Below are 20,758 nucleotides of genomic sequence, written 5' to 3' on the forward strand. Positions count from 1 at the left end.
CAGTTTGAAAGGTGGCGTTTTTTGGCGATATTTATTGCTAAATGGTGTTGAAAACATGTTTATTCGTCTAAATAATTTCAAGCGACTTATTATTAGCAAATTAGAAGTGGAAAAAAAGATTAAAACACGCGATTTTGTAGCGATTGTTTACATACTTCCGTGTGGTGGCCTTCGGGGGCGTGGCATTTCGCGGGAATATTTCTAGCAATTGTTTTTATAGGTCGATCTAATAACAGACATATAAATTAACCAATTACAGTGCAAAAGAAGTTTACTATCGATGTTATCTGCAAATAATCTCCACTTTTCCTCCTAGTTGCTGTATGATTTTAGATGGTGTATTTTTGGAAATTCATAGATATTTTTGGCCCGGGGTTTCGGACAAAGAATTTATTGTTGTGGTAGTTAAAAAACACATGCAGGAAGACGATTGACAGCTTAGATAGCATCAGACTTGTTTACAGTTTGTAAAATACGCTCTTGAAGTCGACCAATTTTTTTTGAAAAATTTTTAAAAACGGGATACTTTCTGTTTTTCGTTACGAATAAATAAAATCGATATATTTGAAGTAGTTTTTTTCACTAATACATCAAAAACACATGCCCACAAACATCCAAAATGAAAAAATCGCGAAAAAAACTATGAGTTTTGAAAAATTGAATTTTGAACACGAGGGTTATATAGAACCCCGCGCGCACAACTGTGCGTGAATCATTAACGCGCTTTACCGAGGGTTTAACATCGAAGACAGACTTGTCTTCAATGATTAATATACAATAGTTATTTCATACAAAAGGGACCAGCATTTATTTTGTATTCCAGACTTTACACATACACATCCATGGCGACAGACCTTCCTTTTTAGGCTTCATGCCGCCAGAGGTAAAAAAAAGCCCTTTAAAAAATCCATGTCGCCATGGATGTGTATGTGTAAAGTCTGGTGTACAAAATAAATGGTGGTCCCATTTGGACAGACTTGTCTTCGATGATTAATAATAATCTCGCCATCGGACGGAAAAATCAACAACATATACAATAGATTTTTTTTATCTCTGAAGAATGATGCCAAAAAATCCAACAAGTTGCTCCCAGCTATTACTGTATAAAAGTTATAGTTTTAATAAAATCTCACATTAATCACAATACATAAAACTGCATGTGGTGCCATCTGTATGAGATTGCGTTATTTAAAAAAAAAAAAAACATTTTTAATTAATTAATTATTATGAAATGGCAAAAAGCTTAATTTTGAGGGTAAGGATGAGTTATATAAAGAAAAATTGTAAATGCTATAATGAGTAAGATCTTCATTAGGTCATGCTCCTTTCAAAGTATGTGTTCTACCTCTATCTTCTTATNTATTATTCAATAGCTAAAAAGATTATTGAAATATTTATATATAAATATGCTAAAATCTTACTTATACCTTTTCCACTGTACAGTAACTTTTCAGACATCCTGTAAAAACCATAGTTTAGACCATCATTTCTCAAAGTGGATGATAATGCTCCCTTGTGGGTGCTAGAGGCTTTCAGGGGGGCAGTAGAAGGCTCAGTGATTAAATATGAGTTTTATTTCTTCTCATTGAAACATTCTTTGATCTCAGAAATAGGATATGGGTCATACCCTATCTATCCTATCTATATAATAATGCATGTTTAAACATTATATTTGAAATAAATGTTTTTACAATAAGCAACAGATGGTAATATAAAATGGTAAGTTAAAAAATATGGGGGCACTAGATTTTTTTTTAAATCTCAAAGTGGGCGGTGGTTGAAATAAGTTTGAAAACTTGTGGTTTAGATTATCTCAAGTGCCACTCAAACTCAATCCTCCCTGTTGAGCAAGTAGTTGGTCATTATTAACTATTGTTGTTCTAGTCAATAGCTGTATATGACCAGAATAGAGGCAGATCTACACCATAGCCTAGATCTAGACCTTGTTTCTAAAACAGCATATAATTCCTTTATATAATTAAGTACACTTTGATATTTTGTTGAAGTTATCATCTTAATTACTGCTACTAGATATGACTTTGCTAAGAAATTTATTCTGTATGGAAAATTTGAATTCTATTCCACTGCATGAACGATTATGTTTAGTTTTTAACAGAATTTTTCTTACAGGAAATCTTGTAACTGTTAAATTGTATAATGTCGATTGTCAACAATTTAGTTAACAATTAAAGGCAAAGTATTGGAGCAAATGTTGTTACCAATATTAAATGTACTGCAGCAATATTGTTGAGTACTGTACCTCTTTAATAATGATAACCAATTAATTTTGATTTGTTAAATCTGAAATTGTATTTTTAAGTATAACATATTTAAGTGCTGTAATGCATAAAATGGACTGATATGCTAATGAGCATAAGTATACTTTCTGAAGTTGTTAAAATAATATTTTGACACACAAATATTTAAAATAAATATGTATAAAAAATTCTAAGAAAATATTTTTTATGACTTGTATTAAAAAAAAAAATTAAATATTTTCTATGAGATACATATTTAAAAATTTTAACAAAATATTTTGCATGTTGTGTTGTTGTTATTAATAAATAATTATTTAGTTTTTTCTTGATTTAAAAGAATATTTTCTTTAGTTAAAAAATCAATACCGTTACTGGGAAGTGGTGATGATACCAATGGAAATATCCATGTTAAATACCATCTTCTTCCAAGACTTTCAATAATATTTTGTTTCCATCCCAAGTTATAACAAGTAATACTGTTATTTCGCTCGTATGCGGTTTGGTTTTTCAAGAGCGATATGGTATGGTAAACCAACAAACTAGTAACAAATAAAAACCCGGCAATCGAAGTCACAGAAAGAAATGTAGAAAAAACAACATTGGTATCAAGATAACCTGTTATCCAAAACATGAATGGCAAGATGTGTGCAGTGACTGAAAGAAGGGTAATACCCCCCAACATATCCCATATGTAAAACATGTTTAACACAGTAGCATAAAAAGTACCGATCGACAGATAAAATAAGAATAACCAAAAATATCTCAAGTTTTTAAAGCCAATGCAGCAACCGGCAAAAGTGCAGTGATGATCTCTTCTCAAAATGCAAGTCTGACAAATGTTGCAATGAAATGATCTTGGTGGAAAAATAGCTTCACAGATGGCACAGAATCTCCATTTTGGCCTCATTGTAGAAGGGAGAATGTAACCTGGACTAAGTGTGCTGGTAGTTATCACTATTAAAATGAAGTTTCCAAAAACATTTATCATTACAAATGTTCCACATACATAGTGAATGTAGCGTAAGTAAGGCATATCATTGTGAACATAGGGAACAACAATAATTAATTCAAAATAATATATAGCAACAATTGCAAAAATGATGAATACAAATGCTAGTTGTTCAGAAAATATTCGGGGAAAATATCTTTTTAAGGTGCATATTATGTTGGTTGCCATTGAAGACTTTCTGAAAAGAAATTTTAATTAAATTTTAAAATTTTACTAATTATAATAATACTGTATTGATAAATATCATTTATATCTTAAAAATATTCTTTAGCACTTAATTTTTAACTATAATAAGTATATTTCTTTTTATAAGATACTTAGAACTCAGCATGAAATTGCTGTCATCATGTACTGTACATTTACAGACCTTGAAAAATTAACTATAAAAGGTATATGAAATTTAATTGTATCATTCATCATATGTCTAAATGCACTTTTATACCTTTGTTTTTTTTCTCATCAATTTCATTATTATTCAATAGCTAAAAAGATTATTGAAATATTTATATATAAACTTATAAATCATGCTTCTATACTTAGACTTCTATGTTGTTATACTGTAGATAGATATTATAAATTTATTCTAATTCTTTTTTCTATATAATTTTTTAAAATGAACTAAGATTATATATAAATACTAATTATCACTTTATAGCAGCTGTAACATGATTAATATCATCACAACTTTCTCATACTTTCAGCAATAAGTATTTTTATTATTTATTATTTCAAACATTTTTGGTTTAATTCTGAGGTCTACTTCAGGTTACAATTTGCTTTTGTTGCGCTTCTCAAAAACATTCATTTTTGATAATAAAAATACCTATTGCTAAAAGTGTGAGAAAGGTGCTGAATATAATATAAATACAAGTTCAAGTTTTTCAAAGACTTAAGATAATTATGAATGAATTCAAAATTAAATGTACAAAGTGTTCAAAAAAGAATTGAGGGATTAAGAAAAATATTAATATTACATATTTAAGGAAAGGATGAACACACATGGTTTTCAGTAATCATCACCAAAACTTAAGTTTTCCCACGTTACAAAAAAACAGAGTGTTGCTGCAGATAGAACTTTTGAATGAAGTTTTTCCTAACCAATGAATTAGTTATTCAATGGTCATTCAATAAAATAGTTTGGTTACCTGTTTATAACTAAGCTTCTTTTTAACTCTAACATTAAAACTAATAAGAATTAGGATCTATAGTTAAAAAATTAAAAATCAAACTGTGTTTATGTTTAATTTTTAATTTTAATTTTTTAATGATAAGTTACTCTTATTAGAAGTGCTCATTAATACATTATAAAGCTATAAATTCTATCAATTTTATGTTTTCAATTAAAACAGAAATGTGACATAATAAATCAAGTCTCAAAAATTAAAAATACTTGAATTTTTCAAATTTTAGTGTAAAACATAATATGTAATTAAGAATGCTTTATTGAACATCTGATGATCTTATATTTTATTAATGACAACATGTTTGAATTTTATTTGTTCTTATCAAATGTGTCCTAAATCTGGTTATTCTAACCTTTATCTCAGAAAAACAGAAGCAGACAGGAAAGGCTGCTATTTTCATTAAAAGTTTAAAGTTTCCTTTTTTTTTTTTTTTTTTGATTTCTAAACTCTTAATTTCACTTCCTATTTTTTATCTCTTAATTAGCTGTATTCCATTCAATTTTTTCTTAACCTCATTTCAAGCAATTAGTTCTAGTTTCAAATGTAATTGTGAATTTACAAATGTATAAATTCACAATCCACTTCATATCTAATTTACAAGCTTTTACAAGTCTAATTAAAATATTTTAATTATAATTTTTACAATAGAGTTCAAAATGTCTAAAATTACAAAGAAAAGGAAAAGAAAAGCAATTTCATTAGAAACAAAAATAAAAATCTTGGGACTGCCTTGTGAGTGATGAAGGTTCGGCATCTGCAGGCAAAAGTTTTGGTTTGAATGAAGCAACTGTCAGAACAATTAAGAGAAATGAGAATTCTATATGAAAATCTATCATCTGCGAATCAAAACTTAGCTCAAAACATCATTGCGCAGTAGATATTATAAAAAATAGAAAATTTTTTATATGTAAAAGAGGATAACTGCAAATGAAAATATTATAAAGCAGAAGGCATGGCAAAAAAAAGTAAATAAATAAAAAAGTAAATAAAATAAAAAAAGTAATATAATAAAAAAAGTATAGGAATTGGAACCATCAACAAGTCTTTGAGCAACTCAAGGTAGAAAGGAAAAGGTATTTTCTGATAATGAAGAATAGCTGACAGGATTTTTAAAAAGAAATACATTTCACAATATTAAAATTAAAGGGAAAAATTATATTTGCATATGAAAACACCACCAAGAACTTTCCAGAAAAACTAGCCAAAATAATAAGAGAAGGTGGCTATGTTCCTGACCAAATTTTCAATACTAACAAAACAGATCTATACCGGAGTGAAATTTTCGTCATGTTTTTACACAATTTTCTGAATGAAGTAGTTATTTATTTCATCTTACATGGTTTTTCAATAACTTGGAATGTACAGTATCCATTGATTTAAATTTGATTAAAATTATCTAATTCCATTGCTTTTATTTAATCTATTTCTCAGTGTTCAAATATAATCAGAACTAAGATTAATTATAGTAAAATACTGAAATAATAACCACGTTGCAGAAATTGGAAAGATGCCAACTGTCAAATGATGGATTTGAATTGCCAATCTTTGGAAAAACAACTCAATATCCTGTCAGCCAACCTGACTTGACAGCTGCCAATTAAAATATTTAAAGCAAAGTTTACTATAAAGTGAATATTACAGTACATATTTGCTTTATAGTAAACTTTGCTTTAAAATTAAAATCTTTAAAGAACTAATATAGGTCATCATACCAATAAAAATTTTTCTTTAAATAGAATGAAAACTTTAAGTGTTTAAATGTATATATTTGTAAATATTTTAAATACTGTAAAAGTACTCTATATATAAATTTTATAATTATATATATTTCTATTTATAAATCTATGGAATAATGTATCAAATATGTGCTNTTTTATCTAAAGATTTTACCAAACTAAAAAAATAAAGAAAATTAAAAAATTTCAGTCCTTTATTTCTGTAAATTTTTCTTTTAGTAGAAAATATATTATAGATATGGCAATTTATTTATAAATTTTGTGAATTATTAAGAATTAGATCATTCCAAAATATGACATCATTTTAATATATATTTATTTATTCTTCTATGGTGCTTTTCTAATATGTAACCTGGAAATAATGCAATAAAACTGCAATTGTAGCACATAACTTGCAAGATGATGCATAGCTGCTATCATGCAAGCTAGCAAATAATTTTTCCACTCTCTATATAGAGTTGTTAATGGGAAAAGGGATTAACTTTTGGAAAATTTAATTCTGAAAGAAATGACACAATCTTTTTAAGTGGTAGAGATTATTGTTACCCGATCTTCCTTACCATAAACATGACCTTCTGACAAATTTGCATTTGCATGAATCAAATGTACCAAACATAAGATAATTAATTGATAATAATATGAAAATTTGATATCCATATTTTTACATCATATTAAATTTCCATTACAAATGTTAATATAATGTACAATCTACCCATTATCCTACTACTGTAATGCCAGAAAACACCTATACAAGATTTTATATTTTAGTATTAAAACAAAAATTATCCTTTAAAGGTGAAACTAATATATAATTGATGACTAAATTGACCTTTCGTAACTTGCAATGTTGTTTTTAAAAATGAAGAGTACATGTTTAGACCGAAAATGTTTAGTTTTTGGTCTAAACCTTCCCTGCCATGTTCAACACTCTTCTTAAACAGTACATGTAATTAATGGATGTCCCCTTTTATTGTTTTTATATTAAAATTTTTAACAGCAACAAATCCAGAAAAATTTTTTTTTTCTATGCTTTCACTCAGATTGATTAATTTTAATGATTTTGTTGCATTTTTACATAATTAATTCATGCTATGTAAGCTTCACATTGTATTCAACTAATTCATGCACAATTTCCATTATCTAATTTCTAATACTGTACTTCATTCATTTTATTATCCAAGTGATGAATCAATATATCAAGGGCAGTTCATCAACCATGATAAATTGTTTCTAATTTTGGGAGCACTTAAATAAATGAAAGTAAACCTCTACAGACGAAAAATTGGGGAATTATATACATTGTGCTTTCAATATAACTTTAAAAAATGCGTAACAAATAGTGTTTTTGGGTTTATCTAAATATACAAAATTACTTGTCCTGACTGATTGATTCATCATTGCTCAGGGCAAACCGCTGAATTTAGAGGTGAAATTTGGTACATAGTTAGGGTACGTCATAGAAACGCACAACTAAGAAGGGATTTTTCGAAATTCCCCTGCGGGGCAGAGGGAGAGCATTAAGGCTTAACCTGAAGAACGGCTTTTACTGTACTATTTTAAATGTGATTTTTTGTTTACAACTATGTTTAGTCTTTATTGAGTACTTAGGCGTATTAAATTGACAACATTTCAGACATTGTTATAAATATTTTTATATATTTCGATTTTTTAACCAAATATTCGAACCGTTTTAAATTTGAATTTTTTTGTCGCATATTGATTCGATTATAGAACGATTGTAAACATCCCAGAAAATTGATCAAATTGAAAACAGTTCGTTTGATTCTCAGCGGTAAGTGTTATATAACAATTACTATGGTTGTTGAAATACTGAATATAAATGGTGTTCGCTTGCAAAATCTGCACGGACGAAGTCGCGGGTAACAGCTAGTTTACTAAACATATAGCACATGGCGCGCGTCGCGTTGCATGCGCTACCGATGATAAATCGAGAAAAATAGCTTATAAATTAGAAATTTTACTTTACTTTATAAGATATATCATCCGCATTCATTCAAAATATACATTAAACGATTACCATAATCGATAATTACGTAAATAATAAATTACAGCGAAATTTTAGATATTTGTTCGCGAGCCGAGCGTCGCTCGACTCGCGAACAGGAAGAGAATTTAAAATTTAAATTACTATAAGAAAATGAATCATTGTTCAAATAATTATATATATTTAAAATAATGAAATAATATTTAAAAAAAACCCACATACCCTACATTAATCAAAACAGAAACTTCCGATCAGCATTCGCTCGACCGCTCCCACGCTTTCCATTGATCACCGGTCGCGTCTATATCACGATAGAGAATAAAATGTACCTTATGTTAAAAAAAATTATTATTTAAAAATATAAATTTATAACAAATTTTAGAATTTTTATTAATTATTTTACGTAAATAATACGAATTTTTACGTTTAATTTATTTAGCGCGATTTATTCTCCGCATCGCCTATTCGATACAGCGATAACATGGCGGGAGTTATAAGGTGAGAGAAACGTGTTTCTGTAAACGATTCGTTGGAAATTCTTAAGGGATATTTTAATGTTCTAATTACTTTTAATATAATGAAAATACGGTATAATTTTTATTTGATGAAATGCTTTCGTATAAGTCAAAATATTAGGTTTATCAATTCGAGTAAATAAAACTACTTTGTTTTCTTCGTAAATAATGGGTTAATTTACGTTTCTTACAAAAAATACGAGTAAAATTGCAGTTCTGAATGAAGGTTTTGCACCCCCAAATTTTAGTCCCCCCACATGTCTAAGGTCTGTATCTGTGATAAAGTCCCAACTGCCTCATTCAGAGGTGTAATTGTACCAAAATAGATACTTAAAAATATGTTAATTAGTTATCTCTTCAAGAACTTCGTATGGATTACAATAGAGATGCATATACTTTCGCAATCAAACTGATCTGAGGTTGCTCTGTTCAAATCATGTATACGAATGAACTATACAATCTGATTGATCTCTGTCTGCATATACAAATGCCATCTAGGATTGACTGGATTGCAATTGGACTAATTTGAGTGGAGGGTAGGATTGGCTGCATTCAGCAGTCAAAAGTCGTAACTGAACAAAGGTGTTTCAATCAGTAGCTGTTAAGTAGTTACATCTGCTGAATGATGAGTGATGTATGTGTTGGAACAAAAAGTAGACATCATTGGTCAGTTTCATGAACTGTAAATGAAAGATGCTACTAAATGTGACATTAAAACACTAAACGTGTTCCAAAACAGCTCTACTGTAAAGGGCATTTGGCAGAAAAGTACTCAACAGCTTTGGAACTGTTGAGTCTGCTGAATGCAGCCATTGTTTGGATCGGATAAATAGAATTGAAGATGGCGACCTTTACGGTTAAAGTCATGCTTATAGTTGACGGCAAAGAAATATGTTTAACTGTCGACAGTGAAAAGTAGTTAAAATTTATAAATGATAAAAAGAACATTGTTTTTAAAATATCTGATAAACTGGGATTAAGAGAGAATTTTGCAAGAATTTTACCATTCCCATTTTATCATTACATTTTACATTTCCCATTTTACCATTTTGTGAGCAATTTTTTTTTGCAGAGTAAATATGATTTGATCCTACTTGTATACTTTCTGCCAACTGACACACTTTACAGAAATGATTTGTATTGTGTAACAAAGACTGGTCTGATCTTACAGATCCATTTATCTGAAACAAAAAGTATATGCACTCTGGAAATTAGTTTTAGGTAATTATATAGGGTATAAATAAATATGTGGACATTAATCTAAAAGTAACTTCTATTCAGATTAGGAGTAATAATTTTTTACAGATACACCAATGCTTTCTCAATTTTATTTGCAGATGAGACATATATGATAGATATATCCAGAACATACAGGATTTTTGAGTGCTCACACATAAAAAGTGCTATCAACAAAAAATCATAGGACTGCTTAGACTCTCCACCATTCCAGCTTTTGCTAATAAGATTTCTTAATTATTGTTCATTATATTTTACTGAATTTGAATGGATGGGAGAAAAATTACAGGAATTTTTTTTGAATATATAAAAAAAAATGTTTTTTCAATATTAAATTTGTAAAATATACATGATATTAAAACTGATTTCAATAAATAATGAAATGTAACTGCAGATTCTTTTAAAATGTAACAAAAATCAATTTTCTTGGAACACATTCTAAATATTAGTTTTTCCAAACAATTTTGGGAAATAAAGCCCGGAGTCAGGAGAAGAAATAAGAAAAAAGCAGTGCGGAGGTTGCAAGTAAAGCATGGATATATAAAAAAATTTGAGAGGGATTGTAATTAATGATAAAGAATCTCAAACATTTTCAAATGCTTAAAGTTACCGACTTAAAGATATCAAAGTGATTATCTCATGAGTTGATCAAAGATATTTTGATTGGACTGCAATTTGGAAAAATTGTAAACCTATAAATTTCCACTGTTGTCCATCTGTCCCTCTTTCCTTAATCTCGAGAACAGTATTAGATAGATGAAAGTTGATACCAGATACGGAAAGCTTGGGCAGGAGTTCCATTTACTATATATGAACTTCTAGTCTAGACTGGAAGTCACATGATTTCAAGTAAAAAATTTCCTCCTACATGGATGATCAGCATGACTTGTTATCAGGAAAAGTATGATCTACAGAAGCATGACACTATTAATTTGTGGTGGAGAGCATATATCTTAAATAAATTAAGAATATGATTAAAAATTGTAGCCAGGCATTGTGACAATGTCACAACAATTTTTGCTTTTTTTCTTATTGTGTTGTTTGTAGATGTTTGAAAAACTGAAACACAATAAAATATGTATTTTTGTTCAATTTCTTGATATACCTTTAAATTTATCTTTGATATGTCTGAGAGATAACTTCTTTACCATGTCTCAATTTACATTTTCTTATGTATTTTTTTGACTACACTCAGAATTTTTTAGATAATCCATATGTGAAATATTAACAAAGAATAATATTTCAGTATTCTATGTATCAAAATTAGCATGTGTTGTACAATTCCATATTAATATCGTAGATCAGTGATGAGCAATCTTTTCTGGATGCAGACCACAGCACAGTGAACTTTGTAGGCTTTCTGTGAGCCATATGCATTTTTCCTATAGAATTGCAGGCTTTAAGACTGGCTGAGTATCAACATACTCCATTACAGCCACTTTAGTACACTAGATACTAAAATAATGTATGCCAATGATATGAATGCTAATAATGCATAGTTATTTCTCATTTTTACTAGTAAAGTTTACTTTGAATGTTCTTTGTTACGAATATTAGCTTAATTGGGTTGCATAATAGCATAAGGTGGAAAACAGGAAAATAAAATCATGTCAAAGCCACGAAGGCTACACATTAGAACAACGGTGGGCAACCCCCGGCCCGCGAAAAGTTTCTATCCGGCCCGCGAGATGTTTAGAAGAAATTATAAATAAATATTTTTCGATGTAATTCGTCTAGTTTAAATTGAATATTATTTTCCGAAGTGTTGCAGCAGCAATGACAGGAAAAATAAGGGAGTCATTTCCTTATTCAAACAAAAAATGGGAGAACAGAATTTTTCTAAATTATTTATATCTCATCGCATCATCCATCAAGAAAATCTATGTGCAAAAGCTATGCAATTAGAAAATGTAATGTCTGTCGTATCCAACTACATAGGGCTGTTTTTATTGTGTTTAAAGTCACTTAGATTTTACAAGTAGGTGAGTCGTTCACAGTTCGGTACACGCATTTGTAAAATCTAAGTGACTCATACAACAAGGAATTCATATAAAACGGAATAATCAACAGTGTTATAGGGGGGGTCGACTGTAGTAATTAATTTGTTTTTATTTATTTATTTATTTATTTCATATTTGCAAACTAAAAATTTACAGGTCACAAGGTGTCAATTAACTACTATGGCCCGTGGAAAAAACGTAAAATTTATTCTGGCCCATGTTATAAAAATGGTTGCCCACCCTTGCATTAGAACCTTAAAGGTCATAGATTGTCAAGACTGCAGTAAATGAATAAAAGTATTAAGAATTTGGATAGAAAAATATTTTCATGAATATGATATACACATACAGGATGTCCAGAAAGTTACTGTGCAGTAGAAAAGATTTAAGTAAAGCTTTGATAAAAGTGAAGTTTTGCATATGACATTGCAGCTTCTCTTACAGCAAATGTTGGAAATGTCCCCCACAGACCTGAAGACATGACTGCACACAATGCTACATGTTAAAAAATTTACACACCTGAACCATTTACGGTGTGATCACGCAAAAAATCGGTAAACGAACGTTTTCGAACCCCTTCTGGGCTCTGCTTCAGGTTCCAATCAGTTTCTACCAATGATGTTCGAAATCCGTTAGACGTATAAATCCGTTCGATCATGTCGTTTGAAGCTTGAATTTGAGTTGTAAGTTCGAATGTATTCCGACAATCCCATTCGCGCATGCGCAAGCAGTTCACCCGTCACCGAATGGGATTGTTGGAATACATTCGAACTTACAACTCAAATTCAAGCTTCAAACGACATGATCGAACGGACTTATACGTCTAACGGATTTCGAACATCGTTGGTAGAAACTGATTGGAACCTGAAGCAGAGCCCAGAAGGGGTTCGAAAACGTTCGTTTACCGATTTTTTGCATGATCACACCGTAAATGGTTCAGGTGTGTAAATTTTTTAGTATTTCCGGTGTGATAAATAGTGAGTTTATATGCTACATGTTATTGTTATCAAACACATTCTGAAAGGTGGCAGAAGTGATCTGTTCAATTTTGTTGAGTAATTGCCATCATTGTCAATGTGGGAGCAAATCACATTTTCAGGCACAATGCCCAAAGTGCTCTGAGTCCAGGTCAGGGCATAGAAAAGGATTTAGAACTCAAGGTATTTGTAATAAGGATAGTCAACAGATCTTTGATAAAGAAAAGCAAATTTCATTATATGCAGCATTATATTCATTATTTGATAAGAAAAGTAAATTTCATTATCTATAACCAAAATAGCAATTCGAATAGCATCAGTTTTGTTCTGGATTTGAAAGTGAGTAATCATTTTCAAATCCATTTGTACAATGTTTGGCACATTTTGTTGTTTAAATGCTGATATACGTTGCATGCTACAAATGCATGCAACGTTCCCACCTTCGACTTGCCCGAGATATGGGTAGCCTTATATCAGCATTTAAACAACAAAATGTACCAAACATTGTACAATTAGCGTGACTGCAATTCAACGCATGCACCACCCGCTGTGTAGATTTAAGATTTTCTAACATTTTCGAAAGCTTGTTGCACGTTACTAACGGTATTACCAGACATTTGAGTTAAATTTTAAGAATTTCTGTTCTCCTTGGAACACTCTGCATGTTCTTTTCTTTATATTGTTTTTTTTTTGCTTGAGGACGACGAATTTATACTTGTCGAAAGTACTTGTGATATAAGAAATATTGTATTAACTCTTAACTCAGTGCTCGTTATTAAGAGATTATACAACTTTTGGTGTGAGTTTTTAAATTACTCTATCTTTATTTCTGTATTTTGGTTTAATAAAGCATTAAGATAGGTACAGTACCTAATTATTATTTTTTTACCTACTTACTTATTTACCTACATATTACATATTTTATTTTAAAATTTATTATTAGTTCGTTTAATTGAGGCAGCTGCTTAATTGGGCCAAAATGGATTAGTCCCAATGTGTCCCAATTAAGCAGAATTGACTGTACTGTATGTGTAACTTTAATGTTGTTATAAATTTCTCAATGCACAGTGACTTTTTGGACACTCTATACTATTTATAAACTACTTTTTTTAGTGAATTTCATACAAAAACTCATTAATCAAAGCATTACTTGCCTTGTCAAACATGAAACAAGTGAAATTAAGGTATTTGATAAAGCAAGTATTGTTTTGGATTAATCATTTCTCTTAGGAAACTCAGTAAAATTAGATATCATAATGTGGTTTCAGAATTGACTATATACAACCTTATTAATTGCTTCAAGCTTATTTTTACTCAAATTTTTTAATGGCAGCTGTTTAGAAGCAATTCTTGTTGGGAGGTGGACACTATACAAGGTTCAACTGTGTTTATGATTTGTGATTCAGTTTCTTCATTGGAAATAACTGAATCACAAGTAATAATATGCAGCTGTTCCAAACCATTTTTAAATGTTTTAAAAATATATTTTGGGTGCCTTCTATATTTAATCTTATGGAATTTATATAAATTTAAAACAAAAATTAAACCATTGTCTTTTGATTTTTGTAGTCTTATTAAATGCCAGCTCAAGTTAAAATGGTATCCCATTTTAACATGAAAGAAGAATAGAAAGAAGATAGAAGTGAAAGATTAGAAAAAAATTTTTTTTTATGAAAATGTTTCATTATCATATTGAGGTTCCATTAAAAAATAAATGTAAACTGAAAAGGGTTTGAGTCTTGAAAAACATTTTTGCTTTTAAATGGACTTCTGCATTCCATTTTAGCATATTTTTGATTTGTTGGTGTTTGTATTGTTTGAGGATGGAATATATAAAATTTTGAAAACATTTTAAGATACTATTAAAAATTTAATTTGAAATTTAATTCAGTTTTTAAATATAAATATAAAGTTTACCTTCATTAATTTTACAAGTTGCCTCATAATTCTAAATATTTTCATGTAGGTCAGCTAAGGACCTTTGGGTGCTTATTTCTGGAACATCTTTATTAAAGTCTAAGGTAATTTATAATTTAATAACTTTTCATTTATTTAATACCTTACGAAAATTTATATTTTTATTTGCTTAATGATTTGTGACTGTAATGATACTATGTAAATGAAATTTTTACCCATTCACTTGATAATATTGTGTTTAATTTCTTTGTATAAATTATTTTAGAGCTAAAAAATATATATATATATTTTTTAATTGACTTCAAACTACCTTATGCACTTTTCCAGCTTTAAAACAATTCTTGCACTTCAAAATTTTAGTCTAAGCACATGTTTTTTGCTCCATCCTGGGCCCATTTCAGACACATCCATAAAGAAAAGAAAAAAAATTGAGCAAGCTAATTATTCTATATTCTATTTCCAGAATGTTTATTTTGTTCTGTTTACATTCTAGCAAGAATCCCAGTTTTGCTATAGCCCTTGTGAGGACTAGCATTACAGTGACTGCATTCAGCAGAGTCAACAGTTGTAACAGAGCAAAAGTATTTTAATCAGTAGCTGGTATGTAGGTACAGTACATCTGCCGAATGTTGAATGACATATGCTTCGGAACTGGAAGCAGCCATCATTGGTCAATTGCAGCTAGTGATAGATAGTATAAATAAAAGATGCTATTAAATGTGACGTCAAAACACCAAACATGTTATGAAATGGCACTACTGTAGTGGTGTACTTCATTTACCAAAAAAATACTCAACAGCTCTGGAACTGTTGAGTCTGCCAAATGCAGCCAGTATCTTCCTATATAATTTGGCCAAAACAACCATCGTTAATACTGATCCGTCATTAAAAAATTACAACAACCTCAAGAAGATTACTAATTGGACACAATACCAAGAACTTTTCAAGATTCATTGGGACAGCCACAAACACAAGATCTCCACGAAATTGAAGACATTGACACGTTAGCTGCCCACCTTACCACATCAATTATCACCTCTTACCATCAATCCACCACAATTATAGAATCAAAATGGTCAAACACCCCATGGTGGAATAACTCTTTGAGTGAGCAAAGGAAGAAGGTTCGCGGGCTATACAAAAGATACCAAAAAGAAAATGATTCTATAATTAAAGAGACAAAAAAGAAAGAATACTTACGGGATTTTAATGAATACAAAACTAGCATAAATAAAACCTGAATGATAGCGTGGAGGAAATACTGCTCTGAAATCGGCAATGGATCGACATGGAGCGACCCGTACCATATAATTTTAAAACCAAGGAAAAATATCATACTCCCAGCATACATAGACAAAGAAGACGGAACATGAACAACGAACATGAGAGAAACCTACCACCATCTTCTCAACACTCATTTTCCAAAAGATGACAAAGAAAACGATAATGAAGAACAGACAAGCATCAGAAACTCAAGTGAAACTCCACCAGCAACAAACAACGATCCCCTTTTTACTTTTAAAGAAGTTGAGACAGCAATAAGGACTATGAGAAACAAAAAAGCTCCAGGAATAGATACAATAACAGCTAAAATGGTGAAGCAGGCTTTTAATGCTGTACCGATCGCTTTCTTTTATACATACAATAAATGTATGGAGCTCTCTCAATTCCCACGCATCTGGAAAGCTGCAGCCATCCGTTTTATTCCAAAGACAAGCAAAACCAGCCATAGCAATGCCAATGACTTTAGACCAATAAGCTTATTACCCACATTGGGGAAAGTTTTGGATGGACTTGTTATAGGAAGAATTAACTTTCACTTATACAGTAAACAACTACTACACCCAAATCAATATGGGTTTGTTCCCAAAAAATCTATTAATCATGCCTTACACAGTGTCACTCAATTTATTCGTGATGCCTGGGAAAAATCACATCATGTCCTCCTTACTTCTATTGATTATTAAGGATGTACCGATTAATCGGTAAGTAATCGGTAATCGGCCGTATCGGCCACTTAGCCGATTAATCGGTATCGGCCATTTCCCCCGATTAATCGGTTTCGATAATCGGCCAATTTTACATTTTGGTATTTTTGTTAGAATGTTACGTACAATGCTAGTAATAAGAACTAATAAATTTCTGTTATATATTTATTATTTATTACATGACAATCTGAATATTAAAAAAATTTTACTAATCAAATTATTCCTTTCATCAATACATATTATAAGTATAACATAACGTATAATATAAAGTTTAAACTTTACATAAGAAAAAGTATTGAATAGGTTAAGAAGAAAAATTAAATTTTTATTTGTTTCATAAGTTTAAAGTTTAAATACAAAACAAATATAAAACAAATAAAAATTTAATATTTAAACTGTAAAACCCTTAAATTACAATTTAAGGGTTTTACAGTTTGTTTTTACAATGCAAAAACATGAGAATTTCATCATTTTCAGGGCATAACCTATTTTTTGCCGGCTCATAAATGTTACCTTCAGTGCTGAAAATTTTTTCACTTTCAATGGAAGATGCTGAGGCACTTAAATATTTCATAGCTATTTTGCTCAAATTAGGGATAAATGTAAATATGTTTCTAATTCTTGATCGAAACGTTTGTTCGTCTCTTTCGTTTTTTTTTTCTTTCTTTTTAAAAACATGCTATTCTTCATTCTTTCGTTTACCAGAAGCTAATTCATCAAATAAATCAGAAAAACTTAGAAATTCACCTCCATCTTGATCACCTCCAGAAGTAGAAGCTTCAGAATTTAATTCTTATTGAGATTTCCTCTAGCATATCCTCTTTTTGAAATTTCATTTTGAATCTAATAAAAATGACAAGCATAAAGACTTGTTTTCTATATATGCTGAAAATTTTTTTTTATTGGATTTTCTAGTTCTTCTGTTGTGGTATTAATGCCACTAAAGGAACTACTGATCTTTGCTTTTGATAAGAATAATTTCAGAGTCTCTATTGTGGGAATTATTGAAGATGAAGTGGCTTCTCGTTTGCTGGCTTTCCACAGTAATTTCTTTGAATGGTTTTACAAGTAGAACAATTTTTTCAACGAGAGACCACTGATATGGGCTCAACGTAGGAATTTTATTATCTATAGCATATGTGACAAGGGCCTTTTGCTGTTCCAACATGTAGTATGTAGAATTCCAGCGAGTAGGAACATCTTGAATTAATTTGTGTTTCTGCAAACCTAACTTTTCTTGCAAATCTTCCAATTTGATTACAGCTACAGCAGAATGATTAAAATGTGTGACAATATTTCTATTAACTGTGATTATAGTTTTCACATCTTGTTTAGAAAATATGCATTCGTTTAGTGTCAGCTGCAGCGTATGATAATGCTTCTAAGTTGCAATTCCTAATTCCAGCTACCAGATTTGCTGCAGAATCTCTTAGTACTAAGAATATCTTATCACTTGTCAACTTATACTGTTCAAGAACAATTTTTAACTGTTCACTGATTCGTGTAGCTGTGTGGGAACCTTCAAAGGAAACAATTTGCAAAACAGCTCTTTCCTGCTGAAAATCATCCTTCAACCAGTGAGCTGTTACACTTAAAAAAGGAGAATTGTTTGTAGTTGCTGTCCAAATATCAGCGGTTAAAGAAATATATTTTGTTTCTGTTAAACACAGAAACACTTCAGCTTTTTAAACAATGTTGAAGTTTCCATGCGTCAACGATTAAGTGTTGAGATTTATTTTAGAAACAAAGGAAGAGATTGTTGATTTTGCGAGGATATTCGATCGTCTCTTGTTTACCTGACTCGAGGGAGATGGAAATACCAGGTGGAGAAAAATGGGTTTTTTTCCACATTATAATTAACTCCAGGATCTCACACTATTAATGCAATAAATTATTAACAGTAATCGGCCGATTATTCGGTATCGGCCGATAATGCATGGCCGATTAATCGGTAATTGGCCATTTTGCTTATCGGTGCATCCTTATTGATTATCATAATGCCTTTAACAGTCTTTGGTGGCCAGCATTACTTCGACAACTTAAATTATTCCGTGCCCAAAAAATTTATATCTATTAATGAAGGATTACCTTAATAATCGTACGGTTGGTCTATACGACATGGATAATCCACTTATACAACCCATGACAAGAGGCTGTCCCAAGGATCTCGTTCCAGTCCAGGATTATGGAACATCATGCACGATAGCCTTCTGAACATCAAGCCTAATAATATAAATGCACAATGGTCGTTACAAGCGTACGCTGACGACACTCTGATTATGATGGCACATAGGAATAGTGAGAAAATGCAAACTGAAGCTAATAAGTTACTAAAGGAAGTAAACAACTGGAGCATAAACAATAAGCTCGAAATAAACATCAATAAGTCAAGTTGCATGCTCATGACCAAAGGTAAACAGTTTCAGAAACCACCATCATTAAAAATAAATAATTCTAGAATACCGTACACAAAGGAAATGAAATATCTTGGACTTATCCTGGACCAGGGCATGAAGTGGAATTCCCACATTGACTACATTTGTATGAAAGCAACAAAATTATCTCACCTCCTTTGTTACGTAGGTGGAAAAAAGTGGGGCTTGAATAGCACTACCTTGATCAACATTTACAATCAAGCCATAGAACCGACAATACTATATGGATTCCCCCATATGGGGAAATGTCTCTACAAAGGCTCATATAAAAAGAACACTACAAAAAATACAAAGGATTAGTCTTTTACATATAACAGGAGCGTACAAGACAACATCTACAGCTGCTCTCCAGGTTCTGGCGGGTCTCCCACCACTATATTTAAAAGCTAAAGCTAAAGCTACTCTGGAGGCTGACAAACCTCGACATCCCGGATCAAAAGAAAAAAGATCTGTACACTTATTTAGATATTGGTAGCCTTCCTAACTTGAACATCGACGATCTTTTCCAGCTGAACCAGAATACAGACATTTGGAATACTGCCCCCACCTCGTCTTCATCCAGCGAAAGAAATAAAAATTAATGTTTACTCGAATAACGAAGATACTGAATTCCGTCATACAATATTTACAGATGGTTCAAAATCTAACAAAGGTGTAGGTGCAGCTTTCGTTCACTATAAAAAGAACAGGAACGGACAAATTCGTAAGGAAACTTACTGGCTGGCAACCCATTGCTCAATTATGCAAGCTGAACTTTTAGCAATCCTTAAGGCCTTACAATATGTTAATAGCAATGTCAAAATCAACAATACTCATGTAAACATCTGCTCAGATAGTAGAGCTGCTCTTCTTAGTATTTCAAACAATAAAAATAAAAACAGCTTACTTCGCCAAATCTCAGAAGAACTATCAAATAATAAAAATACTGTTGCTTTTCAACGGCTACGTGCCCATACTGGAATACAGGGTAATGAAGAAGCGGATAAAGGGGCAAAAGAAGCAGCTAACAGATCTTCATAACCATGTTTTCGTGACATTCCAATCATTTCGATAAAAACACTTATCCAACAAACAACTATTAATATGTGGCAGAGACTTTGGGAGGAAGAGACAACAGGACTAATCACCAACAAGCTGATTCCTAACATCCCACCTAGGCTTAAGAGTGAACATTTTAAAGTGGACTTTATTGTAAGTCAGTTATTCACCGGTCACGGGAACTTTCTCTCTTATCTACAACGGTTTCACCATAGTAACACCTCCACTTGCAACTGTGATGGTTCCTCACAACAGGACACCTTCCACCTAATTTTTGACTGTCGTCTCTACCACCAGCAACGAGCCAAGTTATACCAAACTGTTCTCCTAGAAGGCTATAATTGGCCATGTATTTCTAGTGCTCTTGTATACAACAAAAACATCTTCAAAGAACTGTATTCATTTATAAAAGAAACTGGTGCTCTAGACGTGCTTAATAATATTAATTGAAATTTTGTAC

The 20,758-nt window shown here is 30.9% G+C and overlaps 2 protein-coding genes and 1 long non-coding RNA gene across 5 annotated transcripts in view; 2 read left to right on the forward strand and 1 right to left on the reverse strand.

The window, feature by feature from the left end:
* The window catches only part of LOC111622959, a 1,359-nt gene extending 1,251 nt beyond the window's left edge, over window positions 1-108 (forward strand). The window contains exon 2 of the long non-coding RNA XR_002756370.1: window positions 12-108. This is a non-coding gene — a long non-coding RNA (uncharacterized LOC111622959). The remainder of the gene's footprint in view (window positions 1-11) is intronic.
* Window positions 109-1,366: 1,258 nt separating this feature from the next.
* Window positions 1,367-8,625, reverse strand: LOC111622980 (probable palmitoyltransferase ZDHHC24). Of its 3 annotated transcripts, none has more exons than XM_023365458.1 (2): window positions 8,415-8,625; window positions 1,367-3,445 (listed from the first exon to the last, which is right to left on the reverse strand). In XM_023365458.1, the coding sequence occupies exon 2, from the start codon at window positions 3,433-3,435 to the stop codon at window positions 2,569-2,571; it is 867 nt and encodes a 288-aa protein (XP_023221226.1). In that variant the 5' UTR covers window positions 3,436-3,445; window positions 8,415-8,625; the 3' UTR covers window positions 1,367-2,568. The 3 variants fall into 3 exon arrangements, with proteins under 3 accessions (XP_023221226.1, XP_023221225.1, XP_023221227.1); XM_023365457.1 differs by lacking the exon at window positions 8,415-8,625 and adding an exon at window positions 8,175-8,304; XM_023365459.1 differs by lacking the exon at window positions 8,415-8,625 and adding an exon at window positions 8,226-8,302.
* The window catches only part of LOC111622991 (nucleoporin NUP188 homolog), a 139,325-nt gene continuing 127,035 nt past the window's right edge, over window positions 8,469-20,758 (forward strand). The window contains exons 1-3 of the mRNA XM_023365470.1: window positions 8,469-8,517; window positions 8,632-8,690; window positions 14,887-14,941. Coding sequence (XP_023221238.1) covers window positions 8,674-8,690; window positions 14,887-14,941 — 72 coding nt within the window. The 5' untranslated portion in view covers window positions 8,469-8,517; window positions 8,632-8,673. The remainder of the gene's footprint in view (window positions 8,518-8,631; window positions 8,691-14,886; window positions 14,942-20,758) is intronic.

The sequence above is a fragment of the Centruroides sculpturatus genome, unplaced genomic scaffold (genome assembly GCF_000671375.1).
Source record: "Centruroides sculpturatus isolate CEXI.00-Female unplaced genomic scaffold, Cexi_2.0 scaffold289, whole genome shotgun sequence".
In the NCBI taxonomy this organism is placed as follows: domain Eukaryota; kingdom Metazoa; phylum Arthropoda; class Arachnida; order Scorpiones; family Buthidae; genus Centruroides; species Centruroides sculpturatus.

Bases quoted from the DNA above. Each gene is read 5' to 3' on its own strand.
- LOC111622980 (XM_023365457.1), bottom strand. From the start codon at position 8,197: ATGCGGATGATATATCTTATAAA. The intron at 3,446-8,174 runs GTAAAGTAAAAT...ATTTCTTTTCAG, and splicing joins CGGATGATATATCTTATAAA to AAAGTCTTCAATGGCAACCA.